Source organism: Aspergillus melleus, assembly GCF_016097325.1.
Source record: "Aspergillus melleus strain CBS 546.65 chromosome Unknown contig7, whole genome shotgun sequence".
NCBI lineage: Eukaryota > Fungi > Ascomycota > Eurotiomycetes > Eurotiales > Aspergillaceae > Aspergillus > Aspergillus melleus.
In genome coordinates this window covers 1,743,325-1,759,460 of record NW_025763376.1, presented here as the reverse complement: position 1 = coordinate 1,759,460, position 16,136 = coordinate 1,743,325, and the positions used below count along the sequence as shown (strand labels likewise).

Sequence of the window (16,136 nt, the reverse complement as noted above, 5' to 3'; positions counted from 1 at the left end):
ATATAAAAAGGGTATGTCGAGTACACCGTAAGACACCTCTGACTCTCGAGAAATACAGACGAAGAGATTGTAATAATATCAAACTGTCCTCCACATATTAGCGTCATCATGCCTGCCATTATCTCAACGTCTACACCCGAGGACTCTATTGCTTCGAGTCCTCTTCCCACCGACGATGATGCGTTGGAGTCCATTGCCGTCGTCGGCATGGGCTTGAAATTCCCCCAAGATGCCGACACGCCAGAGACCTTCTGGAAATTGTTGTTGGATGGCCGTTCGGCCATGACCGAGGTCCCCAAGGACCGATGGAACATCGACTCCTTCTACCATCCTAATTCCGACAGACACGATACGGTGAGTATCCCGGGACTAGCATCTTCATAGCAAGCTCTGACAATGACTAGATGAGCGCACGGGGCGGACACTTTCTCAAGGAAGATATTACCTTGTTCGATGCTCCATTCTTCTCCCTCCCCCCGGCAGAAGCAGCCTGCATGGACCCGCAGCAGAGGAGTCTTCTTGAGTGCACATACCATGCATTTGAGAACTCAGGAATTCCTATGAACGATGTCATCGGATCCCGAACATCTTGTTACGTTGGCTCATTCTCGCGAGAGTTTGATCCCATCATGAACCGCGACCCTCAATTGGACGCCAAGTACACGGCCACTGGGACGGGATCATCCATGCTTTCTAACCGACTGAGCTGGTTCTACGATCTGAAAGGAGCCAGTCTCTCCTTGGATACTGCGTGCTCGAGCAGTCTGGTGGCATTGGACTTGGCAGTGCAGAATCTGCGACGAGGCGACAGTGAAATGTCCCTAGTGGCCGGGTGTAACCTGATGCTGAACCCCGACACCAACTACATCCCCCTTTCGAATCTGGGGTTCCTAGGCACCGACAGTGTCTGTTACAGCTTTGACCACCGCGCGAACGGATACGCACGAGGAGAGGGCACGGCCGTCATTGTTCTCAAGCCTTTGAAAAACGCTCTCCGTGATAACGACACAATTCGCGCGGTGATCCGGAATACCGGATCGAACCAGGACGGCCGGACACCGGGAATCACGCAGCCCAGCCGCGAGGCACAGGCAGCGCTGATTAAAGAGACTTATCTCCGAGCGGAGCTGAGTCTCAGCGAGACCGGATTCTTCGAAGCCCATGGCACGGGAACGCCGATCGGGGATCCAAGAGAAGCAGGAGCAATCGCAGATGTGTTCAAAGATCATCGAACAGAGCCTCTAGTCATTGGTGCGGTGAAGACAAATATCGGCCATCTCGAAGGTGCATCAGGGCTGGCAGGCCTGATCAAGTCCATCTTCATTCTCGAAAAGGGCATCATCCCGCGGAATACATGGTTCGAGAAGTTGAACCCCGATATCCCTGCCGAGGAGTGGAAATTGTTGGTGAGTGAATTGACAATCCAGTGGCGCATAATAAACTAACCTTCCTTTTCAGTTCCCGACAACAACAATGAGCTGGCCTCGACGTGGTCTGCGGCGAGCATCAGTCAATTCATTCGGTTATGGTGGATCCAATGCCCATGTCATTCTAGATGACGCCTACCACTACCTGGAGCAGCGTGACCTGAATGGGAGACATCGTACGGTCAAGGACCCCCCATCCCTGCCAGACAGCAATAGCTTGGTTTCATCTAAGAAGACCCCCGAGGAGAAAAGGCACCGATTGTTCATCTGGTCTGCATCGGACGAGGGCGGCATCAAACGTCTTGCCGATCGGTATGAGGACCGGCTACCAGAAGTCGGCCAGGAGCCCCAGTCATACTTGCAAGATCTTGCATATACCCTCTCCCAAAGACGCACTAACATGCCGTGGAAATCATTCCTGGTGGGTGACTCAGTTGCGGAGGTCCGGAACGCCCTCGCCAGTGGACTCTTGTCGCGGCCTGTTCGATCGTCCGCCGGCGTCAACCCGACCGTGGCTTTTGTGTTCACTGGACAGGGAGCGCAATGGTACGGCATGGGTAAGGAGCTGTCGATCTACCCAACGTTCATGAAAAGCTTGCAGAACGCCGAGAAGTATCTGTCATTCTTAGGTTGTTCCTGGAAGGTGACCGGTAGGCTTCCCATCCGTTCTGTCCGTATATGAACGTAGAAGACTGACTGTCGCGCTGCAGACTTCATATCAGCCCAGAACGACCAGCTCGCAGCCATGATTGACGATCCAGCCGTGGCACAGCCCCTATGCACAGTCCTACAGATCGCTCTCGTCGACCTTCTTACCGAATGGAACATTTCGCCGTCCGCCGTGGTCGGGCATTCGTCCGGTGAAATCGCAGCCGCATACTGCGCGGGGTCTATTTCTCGCGAGTCAGCGTACAGAATTGCGTACTTCCGCGGCGAGTTCTCATCAAAGCTGGCCCATACGCAGAAAGATCGGGCTGGATCGATGATCGCGGTCGCGTTGGGACAAGAAGCTGTTCAGCCCTACCTCGACCGCATCGACGCAGAGATGGGCCAAGGTCGTCTGGTAATTGGATGTGTCAACAGTCCGAAGAATGTCACGCTCAGTGGCGATGGCGACTGCGTGGATATGGTCAAGACGCTGATCGACAAGGACCAGATCTTCTGCAGAAAGCTGAAAGTGCCCGTGGCGTACCATTCCAAGAGCATGGAGGAATCGGCTGCCGGATACCAGGCGTCGATCCAGGACATTATCCCGCGAGACGATGCGTTGATGGAAACTTCGCCGGTAGTCTTCTCTTCTGTTACGGGGTCTTTGATCTCGCCCGATGAGCTCTCGAGCCCCGCATACTGGGTTCGAAACATGGTTTCTCAGGTGAAGTTCTCGCCGGCTGTTCAGGCGCTTTGCGAGACCTTGCAGGGCCAAGCACCTGACGGGGAAAGGCTTTGTCTCGTCGAGGTTGGACCTCATGGGGCGCTTCAACGCCCAGTGAAGGAAATACTAGAGACGACGCCGGCTGCCGATCAAGTTGTCTACCATGCCGCCCAGGCTGCGAACCAAGATGCTCTCAAGTCCCTTTTGACGCTAGTTGGCAATCTTCATTGCCACGGTTACAACTGCGATCTGTTGTCACCGAATGCTCTGGGGCAAGAGGAGTTTGACGCGCAGCTGCTCGTTGACCTCCCGCAGTACCCTTTCAACCACACCCAGGGTCATTGGCTGGAAGGGCGACTGAGTCACAACTACCGATTCAATGCTGTACCCAGGCATGAGCTTCTAGGAGCCAGAGCGATGGATTGGAATCCCCTCGAGCCGCAGTGGAGAAACATCATTAGAATGTCGGAGCTCCCCTGGATCAAGGAGCACTGTTTTAATGGATCTGAGCTTTACCCAGCCGCAGGTATCATGGTGATGGCCATCGAGGCCGCACGGCAAATGGCAGATTCCACCCGCGAGATCTCCGGCTATAGTCTTCAGGATGTAGTACTGGAGAAAGCTCTGTTAGTGGATCTGACGTCGGAAGGGACAGAAACAAGGGTTCACCTGCGACCTCAGAAGCAACAATCCACCCCTGACTCCGACTGTCATGCGTTCCAACTCTACCAAGTTGGATCCGAGGGCTGGTCCGAAGTTAGCCGAGCGACGATTGTGACGCAATACAAGGGTCAGGCCGCAGGACGCAGAGAGGATACGCGACTGCGTGAGCAATGGGAACATGGAGTGGGCCGTTGTACCCGAACGGTTGATTCCACGGATGTGTATGCGAACCTGCATAGCTATGGCTTTGAATATGGCCCGAGCTTCCAGTGTCTAGAGAACGTCCATTATAATCCTGATCGCCTGGAAGCCGCAGCCACTCTCGACCCCCGACGATGGACCAGCAAAGTTCCAAACAGTGAATGGGCCCTGGATCATGTTATCCATCCCACCACCCTTGACGCCTTCATGCAGCTGTCGGCAGTGGGCGAGTCTGGCGGAACCTGGAACCCTCTGCGCACCATGGTGCCCTCTCGCATCGACCGACTTTGGATATCTCAAGATCTGCTGAGCCACACTCCGGAGCAACGACTGCATATTTTCGCAGAACCTACCTTCCGCGGATATCGAGACACCGTGGTCACTGCAATCGCGTACGATACTCGGACCGATGAATGTCAGATTGCAATTGAAGGGTACCGTGCGACGGCAATCACAAGCCTCGAGCCACCCGCGGTGCCTCGAATAATTGGATTTGACATGGACTGGAAAGCAGATCACAGTCTGCTGACGGACGACCAGCTAGCCGATGTATGTTGTGAGGGGGTCACGCCTCAAGATAACCCCGACCCAGCAGAGATCGATCAAGGCGAGCTCGCCTGTCTCTTCTACACCAAACAGGCCATCGAGGAGTTGAATGGCTGGCTTGGCGACAAACATCACATCACGAAGTATATTGAGTGGATGAAAATGGAAGTCTATCGCTATGAGGCGGCCAGCAAGTCCCTGGCTGGGGAGAGACCCTCGCTGACAGACCGAGACTACTTCCAGCGGCTACTTCCGCAGATCCGCCCGTCACCGGAGATGGATTTGATAAATGAAGTTGGGAAGAACCTTGCTTCAATTCTGCGCGGAGAGATTGACGCCCTGGAGGTCCTCTTCGGTGAAGACAACATGGCGCAGCATTTCTATGGCGGGAAAACATTCCTATCCAGCAACAAGAAAGCGGCAAATTACATCGATCTCCTAGCACATAAGGACCCCACCATCAAGATTCTGGAAATCGGTGCAGGTACTGGAGGCAGTTCCGCTTTTATTATGGACCGACTGGCCCGACGTGCTGATGGCAAAATCGGCCAGATGCGCTGTGGCGAATACACCTACACCGATATCTCCCCGGCGTTTTTCGAGGCAGCGGCCAACCGATTCGAAGATTACCTGCCCCGGATGGACTTCAAAGTTCTCGACATAGAAAAGGATCCCGAAGCCCAAGGGTTTGAACCCGAAAAGTACGACGTCGTGGTGGCATCGGCTGTTCTTCATGCCACGACGAATCTGTCGGAGACACTTCGAAATGTCCACACGCTCATGAAGCCAAATGCGAAGCTGGTGCTGATCGAGCCTTCCAATCTGCGCAGCTTGCGTATTCCGCTCATTTTCGGTTTGCTGCCAGGATGGTGGCTCAGCTGCGAGCGGACTCGATACTGGGGGCCCCTTCTTTCACCCGACGGATGGATTGATACTCTCCAGGAGGCAGGCTTCAACGGGGCGGATCTCTCTTCCCCGGACTTCGAAGACCATCGTCACACCATGAGCATGATTATTTCGACAGCAACTAAGAAACCCGAGCCGGTGCCTGAACTGCCATTCCAGCAGGCTCTGATTCTTGTCGCTGATCAGCAGTCTTTGCAGCATCCCTTGGTGGGTGATATGGAAGTTGTGGTCCGTGATCTGGGTGTTGCGACGCGCGTGGTTGTGTACGAAGACCTGGCTGAAGTCGAAGTTAATGATGCCCTCTGTATCTCCCTCCTTGAGGTTGAGCGAGGGTTGTTAGCCAACATCCGCAATGAAGACTGGCGCCGATTAAAGACTCTCGTCCGGTCGGCCTGGGGTATGATTTGGCTTACCCGCGGCCGAGACGATGACCCTACGATGGGCATGGTGACAGGTCTGAAGAGAGGAATTGCCTCCGAGACTCCCCAATTCAATTTCATCGATCTCGCCCTACAGCCCGATGAAGACTGGAGAAAGGCTGCTCTTCACACGCAGCGCATCATCACCGGATCCCTGAGATCTCGTGAGGTTTCTACCAATGAAATCGAGACTGAGTACGAAGAGCGAGGCGGCACTCTGCACATCAACCGAGTGACTGAAGCGAACTATTTCAACCAACACATTGCTTCGAAAGTTGACGTTCAGGGGCCACAGCAGCGGGCATTGACGTACAAGAAAGAGGCAAAGCCACTGTCCCTGACCATCCGCAACCCCGGTCTCCTGGCTACTCTAGCATTCCAAGAACAGGAAATAAACAGTGATGATTTGGCACCGGGAGAAATCGAGATTCAGACCAAGGCCGTTGGTATTAGTTTCAAGGACTGCAAGATCGCCTTGGGCCAGATCCCGGCTGACAGCCTAGGAACGGAGTTCTCGGGTGTGGTCGTGCAGGTCGGACCGGGAATTCCATCTGATCTTTTGAAGCCCTGGGACCGCGTCTATGGACTTGCCCCGAATGCTTTCACGACCAAGATTCGGACCAAGGCCTCGGCAGTAACGAAGATTCCCGACGGAATGTCCTTCGCGACGGCGGCTTCGATCCCGTTGAGCTTTGCGATCGCGTACCATGCGCTAGTTAACCTGGCACGCCTGCAGACAGGTGATTCGATTCTAATTCACTCCGGCGCTGGAGGGGTAGGCCAAGCTGCGATCCAGATTGCCAGAGCAAGAGGGGCGGAGGTGTACACCACAGCTGGGAGCGAGGAAAAACAGCAACTTCTCACCCGGCTGTATGGAGTCCCCTCCGATCGCATTTTGGTCGGGCGAGGCACTTCCTCCTTGGCGCAGCTGAATCAGGTAGTCGATGGGGTAGACGTCGTGCTGAACTCTTGGACCGGAGACGGACTGCGCCGATCGTTGGCATGCCTCCGGCCATTCGGGCGCTTCATTGACATCTCGTCTGGCGACAAGAAGGCGTTGGAGGATCTTCCTAACATTTTGATGACCCAGAATATCACATACTCGAGCTTCGATCTGTCCCTCGCCCTTGAGCAGCCCACCTCGCTGGTCAAGGGGCTTATGGCTTCCGTTGAGCAGTTAATGTCGACATCACAGATCCAGGCACCGGGCCCGATCAACAGATTCCCCGCATCGTCAGTCGAGGACGCGTTCCGGTGCGTACAAGAAGGAAAGACTGGAGGAAAGGTAGTAGTGGAGATGAAGGAAGGGGAGCCCCTCTCGGTGATACCGTCAACGGCAGCAAGTTCCAAGCTCCGCGAGGACGCCAGCTATGTGATTGTGGGTGGACTCGGAGGTCTAGGAAAGAGCACGACGCGATGGATGGCCGATAGAGGAGCTAAATACCTCATTCTGCTCAGTCGATCCGGAGCCAAGACCGCGGCAGCAAAGGCTTTCATTGACGAGATCACTGCCAGAGGAGTGACCGTGGCGGCGCCTTCGTGTGACATCACGGATTTCCAGTCCTTGTCATCGACTCTGGAAGTGTGTGCCCAGACGATGCCCCCGGTGCGAGGATGTATCCAGGGAGCGATGGTCGTACGCGTAAGTTCAACCTTCACTTGTCCCCGATTAGGAAATAACGCTGGCTAACACACGTGTATCAGGATGACCTTTTCGAACCCATGACTATAGACGATTTCCATGCCACCGTGCAGCCCAAGGTCGCCGGTTCGTGGAACTTGCACCGCGCACTTCCCGAGGAATTGGACTTCTTCGTTATGCTCGCATCCGCTGGAGGCATCATTGGAACTCGTGGACAGACCAACTACTGCAGCGGCAACACCTACCAGGACGTCCTAGCTCGCTACCGCGCGTCACGCGGCCTGAAGGCAATGTCGCTCGACCTGGGTCTAGTCATTGGGATTGGATTCGCAGCGGAGAACCGCGAAACCCTCCAACAGATCCATAAACTGGGATACCGAGGAATCAGAGAGGCAGAGTATCTCGCCATGTTGGACTACCTGTGCAATGCGGATCTGCCAATCCCTCAAGACCCGCGCAAAGCACAGGTGATCACCGGTCTCGAAATTCCCGAGTACCTGCGCAGCAACACCGACTCGCGCGAGAGGCAGAACGCGCAGGAATGGATGCGCTGGGTCCCACGACCCCAGTTCCGCAACCTGGCGTCGCTGGTCGATTATGACACGTCTCGGTCCAAAGACACGACCGCCGCCGCTTCTCAGGGAGCGGACATGGCTTTCCAGAAGGAGTTTGTTGAGGCTTTGAGCGCTGATGATCCGTCCACGGCCGCGCGCGTTGTGGCTTCGGCGTTGAAACACAAACTCGCGAACACTCTTCGCATTCCAGAGGAGGACATTGAAACGCAGAAGCCAATCCACACGTACGGTATTGACTCGCTAGTTGCCGTCGAGCTGCGGTATTGGGTCTCCAAGGAATTTCGGTCGGATCTGAGCATTTTCGAGATCATGGCGGAAACTAGCATGGGTGAGCTGTGTCAGTTGGTTACAGCAAAGAGCCAATTTGGTCAAAGCTAGAGAGGATGAAGGGATATCCTATATTTGTGTCTAACTCATTAAACCAATGTATATATTTTACTTGCGTGCGATAGAACCAGGTGAGTCTAGGCTTAATTTAGATTCGCAAATCAGTCTTTTATTCGAAAGGCATTCAGAGTAGCCTGTTAGATTGGCAAGCCTTCAGCTACACCTCTGGCATTACTTTCTTTTTCTTTCCTTTTTCTTCCTTTTTCTATTTCACGTGTGAGACCATGGTGGGGCCACTTTGGTTCTGTTGTATTGCTAGGCGTAATGTATCTCTCAAAAGAAGCGACCCTCCTCCCTTCCAAGGTCGTCTTCTCTTTCGTCTTTCTCTACCCCATTACGCGCACAAGAATACCTACCAAAAGAAATACGGAATACACCCAGTTCCACGCCCAGCAAGGTCATCACTATGGCTGGAAAACAACCCTTCGCGACACCAACGGGTCCAGTCTATACGAGACAGATGATATGGCCCTTCTCACCACCATCGTTGAGCGTAACGATGTGGCCATGCTCAAACGATACATCCAAGATAAAATAGACCCAGCAGTGGGTCTGCATCCATATTCACCAGATTGTATTGATCCTTTCTTCACCGCCACCAAACACGGTTGCATTGATGCTCTCCGCGTCCTATTAGACCATTACCATGCCAACATCAATGAGGCAGAACCGCTCGAGCAGCGAGGAATTTTCCTACTCAATCTCGCCTGTCGATATGGGCAGCTCGAGACGGCGCGGTTCTTGCTGGATAGCGATCCTCCGCTTGGCACTGTTCAGGACAAAGCACCTGGAGGTGAAACGGCCTTACTGGCGGCCGCAGAGTCTTTTGTTTATTTGAGTGATGAGCTAGAGCACTATCACGGGAATGATACGCACGCTTGGGTCGCCAAGGAACTCGCCCGACGGGAAGACTTGATTCATATGCTTGTCGACAGGGGAGCTTCTGTCCGCGATCACCGGGACGACCCGCCACGGCTGCGATGCAGTGTGCTCGGGCTAGCGGCTTCCCGGGCCAGCTATGCGCTGGTGAAACGGCTGGTTGACGACGGGGCTGATTTGCACGCGAAACAATAGTACTTGGAACAAATTTCCTCTTCCGGGGGTCTTGTGCGAGATGCGACGGCGCTGCACTTTGGAAGCATGTATTGGAACGTCGAAGGGATGCGAGCATTGCTGGACCATCGGGGCTGCGATGTCGACGTTGCGGATATGGTCATGGTTCGCGATCACATCGGACGCTTGCCAGTTCATTGGGCTGCCAGTGGCCCTGGCTATGATGAGGTCATGCTTCTGGAGGAAATTATTACCCCTAGGATGATCGATCCACTCAAGCTATTGCTGGATAGCAAAGACGATACTATCAATATGCGGGACAATGAGGGGAAGACGGCGTTATTCCATGCCATGGCCGCCCATGCAGCTTGTGACTGCGAGCATTTGAATGCGACTGCTACCTTTCTATGCGAACATGGCGCAGATGCGAGTATATGTGACTCAAAGGGGCAGAGTGTACTACACGCCTTGGGGTATCAATCCGCGCAGGGCGATATCATCGATACCAGGTTGATAGATCTGCTGGTGTCTCACGGTGCTAAGGTACAGCAGGCTGATGAGAATGGCGTCACCGCTCTTCATGTCATGGCCGTGAATCTGCGACAGATCCGGGCAACTAGGTATCTTCTCAGACTCGGTGCCGATGCCACTGCGACAGATTCTAAGGGTAACACGCCTCTCCATCTCGTGGCCATGCGTGCCATTCTCTCTGCGCGTGCCTCCAGTGGTGGAACTGCTAAGGGCCCGACGGTACATGACCGGATCAGAGTGCAGGGTGAGATTATGGGCGTCTTGTTGGAGGCTGGGGGCAGTGAGATAATGGATCAGCCTAATTCGGCGGGGGAGACTCCGCGAGAGCTTGTTGAGAAGGGCCGAGCCAAGTGGTGGGAAGACTATGCTAGGAGAATGCGATCCTCTGGAGGGCGTAGGTAGTGGTCCAGTTCATTGTATGCCAAAGACGACAGCATACTGGGATTGGTACCTGTTTGTTTTTTTCTAATAGCTTACGGACTCTATAAGGGCTATAGTAGAAGAATAGTTGATTCTACATCGTTGTCAGACGTCAGGAAAAATGTATATATCTAATAGCCCTTCCTATTGTCTCTTGAACCTTTGCCTTTCGATTCCATTGGTGAGGGTTTGGGAAAATTGGTATCCAGTAGCCAGTAATTAGTATATTTCCTCTTGTACTATCTAGCTAGCAGTGAGCATCTTCAATAGTCATATAACCTGGTAGAAGTTGCAGTGAAGACATATCATTGCTCTACGGTGATCTCGGTCCACTTTCTCTGCTTTACCAAGATTGTAGAAGGACTCACATATGTCTCTGCAAGCGCATTGATAAATCTTGCGTCCGGTAATTCAAGCCCCCTAGATGCGGAGGTAAGGTGGCCTGGTTCGCCTCAACTCACGTTTGAGATAATATCCATTTTATCAAGAGCTTGGTGGCTTTTTCAAGCCTAATTCGTATCACAGAGCCTCCCAAGGGTTCAGAGAAACTTAATTATAATCTCGCATGATGAATGGAAATCACAGAAACAAAGGTCTACCCGGCACCTATTTATTATCTACAAATAATAACATCTGGTTTCTGCATACGAGGCTAGACGGGACAAAAGCTTCCAACCGAAATAGTCGGCTATACTCCGTCATCGTCATTTTGATCGTCTTCGCCCTGGCTAGGGTCTCCTTCGGATCCGCCTCCCGGAGTAAATTGACGACTTCGAGTATACCCCCCCCAATCGAAGTATCGGCGTTCTGGACAAAAGCTGTCTTCATCATGGTAGGTTTCCAATTGTCCACGGTTAAAGTGTGTGAAAGTCCGCGCGGTGACTAGATCCTGTTCATGCAACCATACCCCAAAGTCGACTATCCAGTTTCCGAAATTGCTCCTGGCGTCAACCGAAGCATACCCTGGGTACCAGTATTGCGTAAACTCATTTGCTTCATCTTCGGTGTTACAGCGAAGAATCTCGGCTCGTAAATTCCGGTCGGTACGGTCGTTGCCATTTACACGGCTGTTGGGACTACGTCCCTGGCCGTGGAAAGCAACCATTGCGTAGACCCCAGCGTAGTCGGTGCCGTGGATATTGAGAAGATGTTCAAAGTGAAAGTGGAAAACCACATACTCATCATCATTACGTTCGCGATAACCGGCGCCCTCGTCACCACTCGGAATTCGCCAAGCAACTATGAAGAGTGAGCCTTGATTTGGTGGGCTATATAGGATGCAGTGCAGACTTACTCTCAAGAAACTGTTCACCCCTATTGGTGTAAATTAGCTGTTCATAGACCAGGGTGAGTGTACCGTCCATTAGACCCTGGATCATGTACGCTATGGCGAGTCAGCTAGAGCACAGGGAGCCGAAGTTGGTCAACTTACTCCAGGTTGGCAGGTACCCATTTCCACTAGGAGATGGCTCCTCATCTAGATCTATTCTCCGGGCACCCAGGGTTTTAGTGCTGTGATTCGAAAGCAAGCCCAAAGCCTCTAAGCTTGCGCGCTTCGTGCTGGCTTCAGGGCATGTGCTGATACAAACATCCGAACGGGCTTGTAGGTAGTCATCGACCACATCACCACCTTTCTTTCCCAGACACATTAGGCTCTCGGTGAGGAGAGTCTTGTCCGCATTGGGCCTGCCTAGCTTTAGCAAGTATACCACTGCGATTTATAGTCTCACATACCAAGCACCAAAGTATTCTCCCATGAGCCCAAGCCCTAGTCCAGAGTCGCCAGCCCAGGATGTATTGTATTCTTCGCTCATCAAGGTCATTTGATACGTCTGGACCGTCCCTGCCGCAATAGCTGCAATCTGAACTAATAGATCTGACCAATCTGTCTTGCTGAGACCATGCCGCTTTGTCAGTTGGGTGTGATCGTCGCGTTTGCCGTGTTGTCGGTCTCCTTTGCCACACGTTGGATCTTTAGCAAACGTTTCTAGTCGTTCAGAGAACGCGGAGACTAGAGGATCATTCTAGGAACACAAATTAGCATCTTGTCTTTGGAAGCGATATCTCAGAAATACCGTTGTTGCGGGCGAATCACAACAGAAAGAGCCGTAGCCTGCAGCAACGTGGTCAGCCAGAGCACCGAAATCGACTTCCAACAATCAGCTTAGTCTGAGAAAGGACAAATACAAACCCGATAGACAGCCTGTAGGATCGGTCGCAATGGTCGCCTTCCCCGCAGGGCAAGTCCCCGTACACTGAAAGGGCACTTCTCCCCAGATATTACCGCCGTGGTAGTACCAGTCGCAGTTTTCATATGGGGGAGGTTTGTCACAGCAGAACGACTGGGGGTAACTGTCAGTACTATAGAATTAACATCGATCAAAGGGCCACTTGCTTTGCTTCCAGTTATGCATGGCTGTTCACCACCAGCTCCATAGTTAGAATACGTGAGCCTCGTCCGATCGTCTGGGCAGTCGGCCTTTCCACCAAGGCCAGCGCAAAAAGGCGCGCTTCCGGTCCATTTGCATTCAGAAACCGCTTTGTTTGCAGCCGTCTGCAGGCAGCAAAGAACTTTATGGCCAGTCCAGCAACCAGAGCCAGTTCCACTTGTGCTGCTAGATACTTCTACCTCCCCGTCATGACACTTCCCATCACAGAATGGTGCGCCTCCTCGCCATTCGCAGGTTGGCATGTTGTCTGGAGGGCAGCAATATAACCGCTGTTCACCATTTTTGCATCCTGTATTCGTCCCCGTGTTGCCTCTGTTCTTGCCATCGCTTCGCTGGGCTGGCTTGAGTCCACTGGGACATTTCTTGCCACATTCTCCCAACTGGCAAGATTGGACTTGATTGTTAGAGGAGGACGAACGGGCCGACAACGCTATTGCAGACCGACCAGTGAGCTTGGAGAGAGCCGCAGACGCAGAACCCTGTGAATCATCCATGGAGGTTGCCCACACCATGGTACCCCCAAGACAGTGGTTGTTCGCATATTGCAACTTCAACTTGAATGTCTCGCTATCGTCATAGCTGACCCACTGGTCCTCGTCCCAGGTGACGATCTTCACAGCCGCCTTCTTGTCAAAGTCCACTTTCGCTCCATCATCCACGATTTTCTTGATCTCTGCAAAGGAAAGAGTTCCCACAGAGTCGGTACAGCGTCCAGCTTTTCCTCCGGCGCTGAAGACACACCCAGGCTCCTTGCAGTTGGGATCCTGGAGTGTGAACGATCGGCCGTAGAATCCAAGACCCAGAACAACTTTGTCCGCGTCAATATCATTCCGCCATAACAGCTCGAGTGCGTTGTCAATCTCGGTTAGGTTGGTATGAGCCCGTACATAGGGTCCTGTCCAATCATTGTCGTTATCCCAAGTCCCATGAAGATCATACGACATGATATTGAACCAATCAACGATCTTCTTCATGTTCGCAATGTCGAAATGACGAAGGTACCAGTAAGACGAAGGGATCTGAATGGATCATAGCGATTATCAGTGGGGTTCGATATCTTAAAGAAGGGCGCATTACCGTAATTGTTAGTCCATATTTATGTCCACTTGAGCTAAGGTAGTCACGTAGATTTTGCAAAAAGGAAGTGAAGTTCTTAAAGTCCTCCTCTTTGCCAGATCGCTCCTCGGCGACGGGATACTCCCTGCATTGCTTCAGTTAACAAAGGAATGCTCAGATTCCCTAGCGGGTGAGAAAACATACCAGTCAACATCAACGCCATCGAAGTTATATGTTTCCATAAACGAAAGGAGTGACTCGAAAAACTTCTTCTGTGCGGACTCAGAAGCCGCGAGGTCGGAGAAAGTCGTAGCCGTAGGCTGACCTGCATCATTCATGCTCCAGCCGCCGATTGAGATCCAAGTCTGTAAATCAGGATAGAGATTTTTCAGACCTGTGAAGCGCTTGTACAGCTCTTCGTCGCCGTCGTTCATTGGCGCAACTTTGAATGATGATGGGTCCTAAGCATGTGGTTAATTGCATATTCCACTTGAGGGCAGCTTATCCCATTTCTTACAATAAATGCAAAAGCAAAATTTAGGTGCGTATATGATCCAATGGGTATAGCTTATCAGCAGTCAGCAATATAAGTATTGTTCACTCTCAAAGTCACGCAACGTACCCTCAGGATACATTCTATCACAGCCGCGAGTAATACCCCAAGACTCGAAATAGCCAATAGTCCTCTTGGACGAGCTAGATCCTCCACTGCATTTTGGAGCCGTGACAGTCTTGTTTCCACAGAAGTCCTTGGTGGTCCCGCAGAAGCCAAACTCAGAACAGCACACATTGAGCGGGCACTTATCTGACTCAGACCACTTTTCATGATCAGCCGGGGGAAGAGGTTTTTGTGTTAGCGGACAAGTTCACTCACCTTGCTACCCCATCCTGGGTTACACTCGGCCTTGCGATTGCAGTCAGAGATACAAGTCTCTCCGCAAAACTTCGGGCCATAGCCACAGACTCCTGTGCTAGAGCAACATCCAATCTCACATGGCTTGGATTTGCTGCATGTGTAGTCTTCTGCAACTGAGTAGCTTGTAAAAAAAGCAAAACCAATATAAATGAGAGGTATCAAATTCATCATAACAAAAGAAAGCAAAGCGAAGGAACGAAGCAAGTAGGACGCTTTGTGAGTTGGTTCCCCTCATCCATTCTCCAGGAAATACCTTCTCTTCTTATCATTCTACTCTCTTCCCGTCGGTTATTGCAGTTGATAATAGTCCGACACAAACCCACCATCGTGCAGCATTTGGCCGGTCCTAACTCGGATACCTCGGATACCTCGGATCCAACAAAATTGCCTAATGCAGGGGCACACATCTCGTTATCCCAGAACCTGACCAGAGTACTTTTACCCTAGCGAAGAATTCTCAATTCACATGGGATAGTGATGGCATTTCGGAAATTGCCCTGTGAGGGGTTCATCTCGGAGAGTTATACCAACCCCTGCTAGCGTGGCCAAGCCACCAAAACAGACGTTGGACAGTATGGTCGGTCTTTTTGGTCAAGGAATATCGTAAACCTCTACGTCATTATCGAGCAATAATTATATTGGCCACAGAAATTCCTCTTGTTTAGAAAATAACTGAATAGTTCATATCATGTTTAGTATGTACTGTTTTGTTCGAAATCATGCACCAAGTATTGATGATCTACTTCCCGTACGCCTCGCATTTATGGAATTAGTACTTAGTAAGATAAAAAAAAAAGATCAAATTGATTTGCAGAATACCAAGGAGTTACTCCGTGCATATGGGTCATACGCCATACCCCAGACTAGACGATGTAACAATGCATGCTGCTGTTCTAATGCACATAGGCACATACGGAGTAACTACAGTCTCTGAGTGAGCTCAGCTGCCCACTAAATTGATAATGGAAACGGTGTCTGCTAGTTTCGGAAAGAAAATGCCACTATTGAAGCTAGCTGCTAGCTGCACCATTTTTGCCCTATGCGGAGACGGGTGGCTTTGGTGGCTTGGCCTGCATACTGTTACGGTGGGTAATCAATCAATACTGCATCGATCAGGAGAACTACTCAGTACTGCTTGAGAACGTCGTTCTATTACATCCTTACTACTTTTCCACTTTATCCGTTACTCTGTCATACCGTTCACAGGGTACGTGTAGAGGTACAATACGGACTAAATTTGTTACTAATTGCCGCTCGATTGTATGAAGCGTGGTATATATCTTGCCACTGCCTGCCTGCCAAGGAACCCGACAGCTCTTCGTTACGACAAACCGATAGCCGAGTTTAAATTAAATCAGTTGAACTCAGTCTGAGAGGCCTAAGCCCATAATCTAGACCACGCTAGCAGGGAATATTATTACCCTCCTCCCTGAACCCCTCATAGCTGAGCTCTCGGAGAGACTATGCATGCATTAGAACAGGATGTGTGGTTACATAGACCACTCCAGGAAATCGCGCATTATCCCTTTAGAACGATTTGGTAGACTCACATTGTTGTCGCTTGTTATTATC

At 51.7% G+C, this 16,136-nt stretch overlaps 5 protein-coding genes across 5 annotated transcripts; 3 read left to right on the top strand and 2 right to left on the bottom strand.

Annotated features, from left to right (window-relative positions):
- Window positions 1-108: 108 nt before the first annotated feature.
- On the top strand, window positions 109-8,258 carry LDX57_011529 (type I polyketide synthase; the record flags this gene model as incomplete). Its single annotated transcript, XM_046093273.1, has 5 exons — window positions 109-354; window positions 405-1,406; window positions 1,459-2,077; window positions 2,138-7,176; window positions 7,239-8,258. 5 exons carry the CDS (start codon window positions 109-111, stop codon window positions 8,127-8,129), a joined length of 7,797 nt encoding a protein of 2,598 aa, XP_045949251.1. The 3' UTR covers window positions 8,130-8,258.
- A 144-nt stretch (window positions 8,259-8,402) lies between these two features.
- Window positions 8,403-9,212, top strand: LDX57_011528 (ankyrin repeat domain-containing protein; the record flags this gene model as incomplete). The annotated part of the gene is made up of 1 exon (XM_046093272.1): window positions 8,403-9,212. The coding sequence occupies one exon, from the start codon at window positions 8,403-8,405 to the stop codon at window positions 9,210-9,212; it is 810 nt and encodes a 269-aa protein (XP_045949250.1).
- Window positions 9,213-9,278: 66 nt separating this feature from the next.
- LDX57_011527 (uncharacterized protein) lies at window positions 9,279-10,124 on the top strand (the record flags this gene model as incomplete). Its single annotated transcript, XM_046093271.1, has 1 exon — window positions 9,279-10,124. One exon carries the CDS (start codon window positions 9,279-9,281, stop codon window positions 10,122-10,124), a length of 846 nt encoding a protein of 281 aa, XP_045949249.1.
- A 706-nt stretch (window positions 10,125-10,830) lies between these two features.
- LDX57_011526 (uncharacterized protein) lies at window positions 10,831-11,965 on the bottom strand (the record flags this gene model as incomplete). The annotated part of the gene is made up of 4 exons (XM_046093270.1): window positions 10,831-11,381; window positions 11,437-11,526; window positions 11,575-11,828; window positions 11,877-11,965. 4 exons carry the CDS (start codon window positions 11,963-11,965, stop codon window positions 10,831-10,833), a joined length of 984 nt encoding a protein of 327 aa, XP_045949248.1.
- Window positions 11,966-12,865: 900 nt separating this feature from the next.
- LDX57_011525 (uncharacterized protein) lies at window positions 12,866-14,082 on the bottom strand (the record flags this gene model as incomplete). The annotated part of the gene is made up of 4 exons (XM_046093269.1): window positions 12,866-12,972; window positions 13,038-13,611; window positions 13,670-13,793; window positions 13,853-14,082. 4 exons carry the CDS (start codon window positions 14,080-14,082, stop codon window positions 12,866-12,868), a joined length of 1,035 nt encoding a protein of 344 aa, XP_045949247.1.
- Between the last annotated feature and the right edge of the window lie 2,054 nt (window positions 14,083-16,136).